A 7,772-nucleotide genomic window follows, 5' to 3' on the forward strand; every position below is an offset into this window, starting at 1 on the left:
TCATATTGCCAATTTAAAAGTACTGCACAAAATTTTCAGATATATCAAATCCAATATACGAAAGTCATAGTTGTACAATATATGAGTCATAAGGAAAAAGGGTTTCAAGACTTTAGTCTCTGATAAAGGTCGTGAGAACTCAAATGTTACCACAAATGTAGTGTATAAGGAAGTATTTCAGAAATAAGTATTATGAAAACTTTTAATTTATGTGCTTAATTTTTCTTTCAATATGTTCATATAGCCACTCACAATTGTTTTAGGGTTTTGCTATTTAACGCCCTAAATTTTTTTTACTAACGCCCTAATACGTATTTTTATACCGTATTTTATACTTTCTTATTTCTTCTCCCTCTTTCTTCCTCCTTCCTCAAGACTTGCAGACAACATCTCAGAAATACATTTCTCAAGACTTCACAATAGACTTGCAGACACTCATGGATGCATCAGCAAGTCTTCCTCCTTCCTCAAGTCTTCCTTCCTAATTCCATACTCAGATCTTTATAAACCTGTGAAGTTTAGTTTACAAAAAAATTGAGAAAAAAAAACCCACCCAATTACTCAGAGAATCATAGAGTCACAGTAGAAATTACTCACAATATTATTCTTATACTCTCCTCCATAATTTTAGCCAAGATTATACTTAATCCCACAAAACAAAGATTACATCCACAAAACAAATCCCATAAAAATGAAATTCAGATCTGAGTTTATGAGAAAAAAAGATTGATTTTAAAAAAAAAAAAATTATGGTGAGGCATCCACCATGGACGCCCCACCACAGGCACAGTAGGCGCCTGCACCTGTGGTGGGGCGTCCACCATGGATGCCTGTGCCTGTGGTGGGGCTTCCATGGTGGACGCCTCACCATAATTTTTTTTTTTAAAAATAAATTGATGGGGTGTCGCCGGTCAAGCTGTGGTGGGAAGTTTATGGTCTCGCCGGAGAAGATGGTGTCGCCTGAAAATTGGTGGTGGTGGGGGCTCTAATTCAATGGTGAAATTTGATGTGGTGCTGAAAGAAGTAGGAAAAGGGGAAACAGAGGTGAGGGAAAAGGAAGGAAGAAATAGAAGAGTATAAAATACAATATAAAAATATGTATTTAGGGCATTACTATGAAATCCTAGGGCGTTATTTAGCAAATGAGTTGTTTTATCGTCTACTTTGCTGCATAATATAGGATAATTGCATTTTTTTATAATTATATATGACTTTTTTTGTTTTATGTATGTCATGAGAGTAATCTGAACAGTTGAACTTGAATTGTGCCTTGAATGATTACTATTTAAAAAATTTTAAAAATTAACTCAAACAATTAGCATCCTGTACATTCTTGCACATGTTTTAACCTAATTGTATTATAATACGAAACAATTTTTTTAAAATCAACTCAAACCATTAGCATCCAGTGCATTTTTGCAAAGGTTTTAATAATTGTATTATAATATAAAACAACGCCATATAAAATGTTGCGCATTATTTAGATGGTAGACTCATGTTTACCATCTAATCTGCGAAAATTGACTAGTTAGATCCCTCATAAAATTGCATGGGCCTTGAGCAACCAAATCTTTGCACCAAAATTGAATACCTTTGAACCACACCAAAATCAAACATCCCCATCTCAGTCCTCCTATATCACACTCCAAAACACAATCAATTAGAGGAAGTAGAGCTTTGCACAAAGAAAAACTTCAATGGCGACCACTTTTCTCTCTCCAATTTCTTCACATATTTCAGTCACCTCTGAAAATCGTGAAATGGGTATTCTCTCAAATGGCCTCTCTCACTCCTCTTTTCTTCCTGGAGTAAAACCCTTTTCTTCTTCAACCTCTTCTCGTCAAACAAAACCCATGTTAAATCGAAGGTTGTTTAAGTCACCATGTGCCCAGAAATCTTCTTTGGAACATATACCTAAGCAGTTCAGACAAGATAATCTCAAAGATGGATGTGAGTTTTTCATTTTCTTTCATTTCATTATACCATATATTTCTGAATCCAGTTATTTTTTCTTTTACCTATTTGAAGGTTTGTGTTGAATTAAAATTTCAGTTTTGTAGTTTAAATTATATGGGTTTAATTTGTTTGCTAAATTATGCTATCTTTTCATTAGTATCCTTAAATTGTGGGGAGATAAAGTCTCGATGATTTTTTTGGTTGGCAACCAATACATGATTTCAGTTCCTGTATTATTTATTGATATATGTAACTTTGGGCACCCCAAGTTCTATTACAAATTCGACTGAAGGCAAAATGCTCAAAGTTTTACTGATTTTAGTTTTCAGTTGCTTTTTATGAGAAGTGCAATAACATGTTTACTTTACATAGACAAGAAAGGTGTTTTATGGAAGCTGCACGTAATGGTGCAGGGTTTTTCGGTATTGCCGATAAATTTCTCTCCGAATAAAGCAGTACTCAGACCTCCATCTCAAAATGGATATGACTAATATTCCTTATCAGTTTAGGTATCAAGAATCAGTGTATATGAATATAGCTACTGTTTCCTGTTAAGAAGAGTATTTGGATTAACCTTGATGTAAATTTATAATGGAACTTTTAACTATTGGTAGATTAAAAATATAGCGATATTTGAAGAGAACTTCAATCCTCTCTTAGTGTGCTGGAGGTTTATGCTTCCTATTGTTTGCAGAATTAAGTGATTTGGTAGGCATTTTATGATTCTATATCACACATATGGATTATTATCTCTGTATTCTGGCTAGCATTACTTGAAATGCACCGTGTAATATAACATAGTAATTTAAACATTCCAGAATATGGTCTATATGCAGCTAACCAGTTATATAACAGTGCTCTTGGAAGTTGGAATAGCTTTTATAAAGTGATCTTGTGTGAGAACAATATTTAGAGGGCTCTGATTACTTTATTTCAAAGCTTTGCCTCTCTGCTTTTGTTTGTGGTTTAAAATGTAGACTTTTGATCTACCACGAAAACGTAAATTATTCATCAGCACAGTGCTGTAGAATGGTCAAAATCTATCTATCAATTCCAAAAGGATACGATAACAATTAATTGATCAATCATTAAGTCTAGATTCCAGATCTTTCTGAGATAGTGAGGGCCTCATGTCATGGCACTACGCCTAAGCTAAATCAAGCCTCTGCTACCTCCTCACCTTGTGGTACAGAAACACACATATCCTGCTCCAAGTGTGTCAGAGCCTGTTTGGTTCAACCTCTGGTATAAGGTATGGGTTTCAATATCAAACCCATGGATTTAGAAAGGATTATACTTAGAAACCCAAACCTCATGCCACCTGTTTGATAACAAAAATTAACCGAAAACCAATATGAAGCTCTTCTTTTCTCTCCTCATATCAAAATAAAACAAAATTAAAGCTCTTTTTTTTATCAGACCTCTTCCACCTGTAACTGTACAAAAATCCCACCTCCTCCCTGCACCTTCCCTCTGCTGCTTCCATTCACGCTCTACTTTATCCATGGCGAGTATGACTCTACCACTACACTGCTTGTCACCTCCTTCTGACTTCTTGTGCTGTCTTTCTCTCCTTATCTGTCTCTTGCTCTCCTCATCCCACTTTAAGCTTTGCATCACTGCCCAACTCTCCTCCTCCTTCATCTTCCACCATCTATCAGTGGAGGCTGTAAACTTTCGTGTTGAATTTTGTCTATTGAAGTTCTGAGTCTTGAGCAGTGGTGGACTAAATTGACCACCAATGTCTATATTGAGACAGTCTAAAGGTATCTTTGTCTATATGATTAGAGAATCCATTATATTTTGGGTTGTAGTGATGCTTTGCTCCAGCAGTGGTGGGTCAAAATTGGTGGGTGATACATGTTATAGTGTTTGTGTGGAATGACTGGCAAGCAATGCGGCTCAAGAAGAGGTTGCACTGGGCAATGTTCGTGGTGGTGATAAAAAGATCAGGGAATTGTGTGTAATTCTTTTATCATTTAAAAAAGAAAAATAAATTATCTGATCCAATGAGCGGGGGAGGGGGTCTAGATGTAACCCACTTCCCCCTAGGTACGATAAACCGACACTTGGAGGGTTTGGAGGGCAAGGGCCCCAAGTTCTAATCTTAGTCAAATCAGTGAACGGAATACTAATTATGGGTTTGGATGATTCCAAACCTATATCTGATTAAGTAGGTTGAATGAAAAACCGCCGTAGTGGTTTGACAAGTTTTTCTTTTCCTATGCGTGTCTGTAGAAAGGGTTCGAATCATGAGACTTTGTTCCTTTTTTTGCTTCCTTGTGCTGAGCGCGTTTAGGAGGAACAACTAAATTCTGTTAATTGAGCATTCTTAATCATCTCTTCTGAATGATCACTTGATATTTTATTATGTAAATACATTGGAGAAACATTTGAGGCTCATGTAAGTGGATGTGAATTAGTTTACTTAAAACGGAAACAATTCATCTTTCACCCCTACATTTCTGATCATTCATAAACAAAAAATTAAAGACACGAGGATCGAACATGTGACATGCATAAACTAGCAGTGAACAACTTTCTTCGTAATTGCTCATCAAAATTAGAAGTAGGAAGTTCTACCATATTACTGCTAAGGTTACTTTCCTGATGTTTCAATTGTGACCATTCTTTCATGCATCTCTGTTTCTGTAGTGATGGAAAACTTCAAAAATGTCCCTCAGTATCTTTATGGCCTCTCTCCTTCACAAATGGATATGTTCATGACAGAGGATAATCCAGTTCGCAGGCAGTCAGAGAAAGTGACAGAGGTACATGTTAGGTTACAATTTATTCTCATTTAACGTACCCGCTAGGTCTTACATTGGGAACAAACTATTGCAGCAAAGCATCTCATCTGCCTGTAATTATTTGGATAATGGTGGGATGTGGAGTCTCAGAGGCATGGATGATAGGGGTCCATCAAAATATAGTATGAGCGTGAGCATGTACCGTGGTGGAGCTAAGGGATATGGAAGACCAAGAACTGCTCCTCCTGATCTTCCTTCCTTGCTTTTGGACGCTAGGATTGTTTATCTTGGCATGCCAGTAATAACTTTTACACTGAAAGTTCTCATGAGTAGATTATTGCCATTGCACTTCTGTCTTTGCGTCTAATTGTTCTCAACGTTTATGCTCTCTTTGCTCAGATTGTGCCTGCAGTTACCGAGCTTATTGTTGCTCAGTTTATGTGGTTGGACTATGATAACCCCTCAAAGCCTATATATCTGTACATTAACTCATCTGGAACACAGGTGAGTAACTGAATACGCTCTTTTATTGAGTGATGTCTGTTATTAAGCAAACTTATTAAGATCTCATGTTAGACATACAGTTCTACCTGCTTGGAAAGATAGGGTATTCGTGCTTGGAGTGATGTCTATTATTAAGCAAACTTATTAAGATCTCATGTTAGACATACAGTTCTACCTGCTTGGAAAGATGGGGTATTCGTGCATAGGACCCTATTAAAATTATATGCAGTGACTTTGATAATTTACATAACATGGAGGGAAGTATCAATGTTGAATAAGTTGGCAAAGCCTCATGCTAAGTTTCTCATATTGATGACTGACTACCATGCTTCGCCTACTTGGAATCTGGAGAGGATTGTGGTTCTAAAGAACTTAACTCTAGGAGTTGTGAGATACAATTTCTTGGGTGAGTTGAAATGCTGCCCAAGTCATGTCATGACGTGGTTTTTGGATTTTCAGAATGAGAAGATGGAAACTGTTGGTTCAGAGACAGAAGCATATGCCATAGCCGACACAATGGCTGTAAGCATTATTCTTTGTTCATATTGTTTCCGTGTATTGTGTGAGATGAGCATATGTGATTTGTGACTTTCCCTTGTTTTCAATTTTCATGCAGTACTGTAAATCAGATGTCTACACAGTGAACTGTGGCATGGCATATGGTCAAGCAGCTATGCTTCTATCACTTGGAACGAAGGGTTACCGTGCCCTGCAGCCAAATTCATCAAGTACTGCACTTATTATATGAGTTTTGCTGTTTTCATGCTTATATTTGCTGCATTACTGATAAAGGCCTTCTTCAATTCATTCGCTCTTGATAGTACATTAAATAGTATTAGTGGAAAACTTCAATGCATGAACAAATCAATTTCAGATATCCAAGAACACTGATCTTAACATAAACTGATGAATTCGTCCAAGGACTATGAACACCTGCTGCCCCTCATAAAATGTGATTGAGATGCCTTCAGTAGAGTTTTGTTTGAGATAGTGACCACATCTTTGCTTTCACGTAGCCGAGATAACCATGTGAACTGTTGAGTACACCCATTTAAAGCAAGGAATCTCATTTTAAGTTCCACCTGTCCCTGCTCTTTGGGGGTTTTGGGGGGTTGTCAAGTTTCACACTTGGAGCCCCTTGTAGTGTTGTCATGGTGGATGGAGAATGTAATGTTTAATGAGTGAGTAGAAGAACAACTAATCTTCTTGAATCCTCGGGAATTTTCTTGGTACATAAGGTTAAACACGTCTTCTTCACCCTCGTGTTGTCAAATGTGCAGATACACAATTACTAAATTTGGCATTAAATTGGAAGATATAAGTTTCTTTTATATACAATTAATATGTTGTGGCTAACAGCTAACTTGGCCTTCCAATTCTTGTTTCTGATACTTCTCTTGTTTAAAATTGCAGCGAAATTATATCTGCCTAAAGTTAACCGATCGAGTGGGGCTGTGATAGATATGTGGATCAAGGTACTCCTAATCATCTTATTATGCTCTTCAATTGTGCTTGTAGTTGGAACTCATAATATCAACCACTATACGGAAGCCTGTGAAAGCCAAGCTATATTGATTGTCTTTGTTAGGCAAAAGAGCTGGATGCAAATACCGACTATTACATTGAACTCTTAGCCAAAGGTATAGGCAAATCAAAAGAAGAACTCGCCAAAGATATTCAACGCCCCAAGTACTTCCAGGCACAAGAAGCCATTGATTACGGGGTTGCAGACAAGTTGATCGACTCGAGGGATGCCGCATTTGATAAACGGGTGAGTCTTATTACAAACTCAAGCTTTTTCCTGCTCAAGTACTAAATGCTGACAGTAAACTTTCTATGTGTCAGAATTATGATGAGATGCTTGCGCAATCGAAGGCAATGAGGAGATCAGGACCAGGACAAACAGCAGCAGCCCCCTCTGGGTTTAGATGATTAGCACGAATGCCAGTGTGTTGATTCTAGTGATCTGTTGTTACTGTTGCTCAGGGAGCCCTTGTTGAAATTGTTTACCATATACAAACTGTTGTTTTTTCAACTTAGTGCTTATTTTATTAATATATAGGCGGAAAGATGGAATGAACATGCTAACCTCAATTGTGGTAAAGATTTTTGTAATGATACTGAGTGTTTGTTAATGTGGAATGAGCATACATGTCTATAAGTTTACTGTATGCCTGTATCATTCATTGCCTTTTATTGTTCAGTCATCGGGACAAAGTGTTGCACTTCAACTCAATCTGGTGATATATATGGTCGTATTACAATTTTAAATAGTTCCATCAGTATATGCTTGTGTTTGATTTTAAGGAGGCTAAGGTAACTGTCATTGCTCCTTGCTGAACGTTCTCTAAATTTTTTTTAAATATGAGCTCTAGTGAAGCATCAAGATCATTGCTTGGTCACAGAAAAATTGGGCCATCAATGAGTTGTGGAACAAACAAAATTAAATATGGATTATAATTGATCTATGGGTACCGGGAGGCTTTTGTTAGGAAAAAAATGCGTATGAGCATATAACTTTAAGGGCCTTCATGCTGTAGTAATTTGCTCACACCGTTAGCA

At 37.0% G+C, this 7,772-nt stretch overlaps 1 protein-coding gene across 1 annotated transcript; it reads left to right on the plus strand.

The window, feature by feature from the left end:
- Positions 1 to 1,605: 1,605 nt before the first annotated feature.
- On the plus strand, positions 1,606 to 7,381 carry LOC104901463 (ATP-dependent Clp protease proteolytic subunit-related protein 1, chloroplastic). The gene is made up of 9 exons (XM_010689050.4): positions 1,606 to 1,950; positions 4,612 to 4,727; positions 4,801 to 5,004; positions 5,106 to 5,210; positions 5,670 to 5,732; positions 5,827 to 5,938; positions 6,624 to 6,685; positions 6,799 to 6,981; positions 7,056 to 7,381. The coding sequence occupies exons 1-9, from the start codon at positions 1,698 to 1,700 to the stop codon at positions 7,140 to 7,142; spliced, it is 1,185 nt and encodes a 394-aa protein (XP_010687352.1). The 5' UTR covers positions 1,606 to 1,697; the 3' UTR covers positions 7,143 to 7,381.
- The last annotated feature ends 391 nt before the right edge of the window (positions 7,382 to 7,772 follow it).

The sequence above is a fragment of the Beta vulgaris genome, chromosome 8, assembly GCF_026745355.1.
Source record: "Beta vulgaris subsp. vulgaris cultivar EL10 chromosome 8, EL10.2, whole genome shotgun sequence".
Taxonomy (NCBI): domain Eukaryota; kingdom Viridiplantae; phylum Streptophyta; class Magnoliopsida; order Caryophyllales; family Amaranthaceae; genus Beta; species Beta vulgaris.

What these genes read in the sequence shown, in the direction of transcription:
- LOC104901463 (XM_010689050.4), top strand. Translation starts at nt 1,698, where the DNA reads ATGGCGACCACTTTTCTCTCTCCAATTTCTTCACATATTTCAGTCACC. An exon ending in CCTGCAGCCAAATTCATCAA is followed by an intron (nt 5,939 to 6,623) that starts GTACTGCACTTA and finishes TTAAAATTGCAG; the next exon opens with CGAAATTATATCTGCCTAAA. An exon ending in ATGCCGCATTTGATAAACGG is followed by an intron (nt 6,982 to 7,055) that starts GTGAGTCTTATT and finishes TCTATGTGTCAG; the next exon opens with AATTATGATGAGATGCTTGC.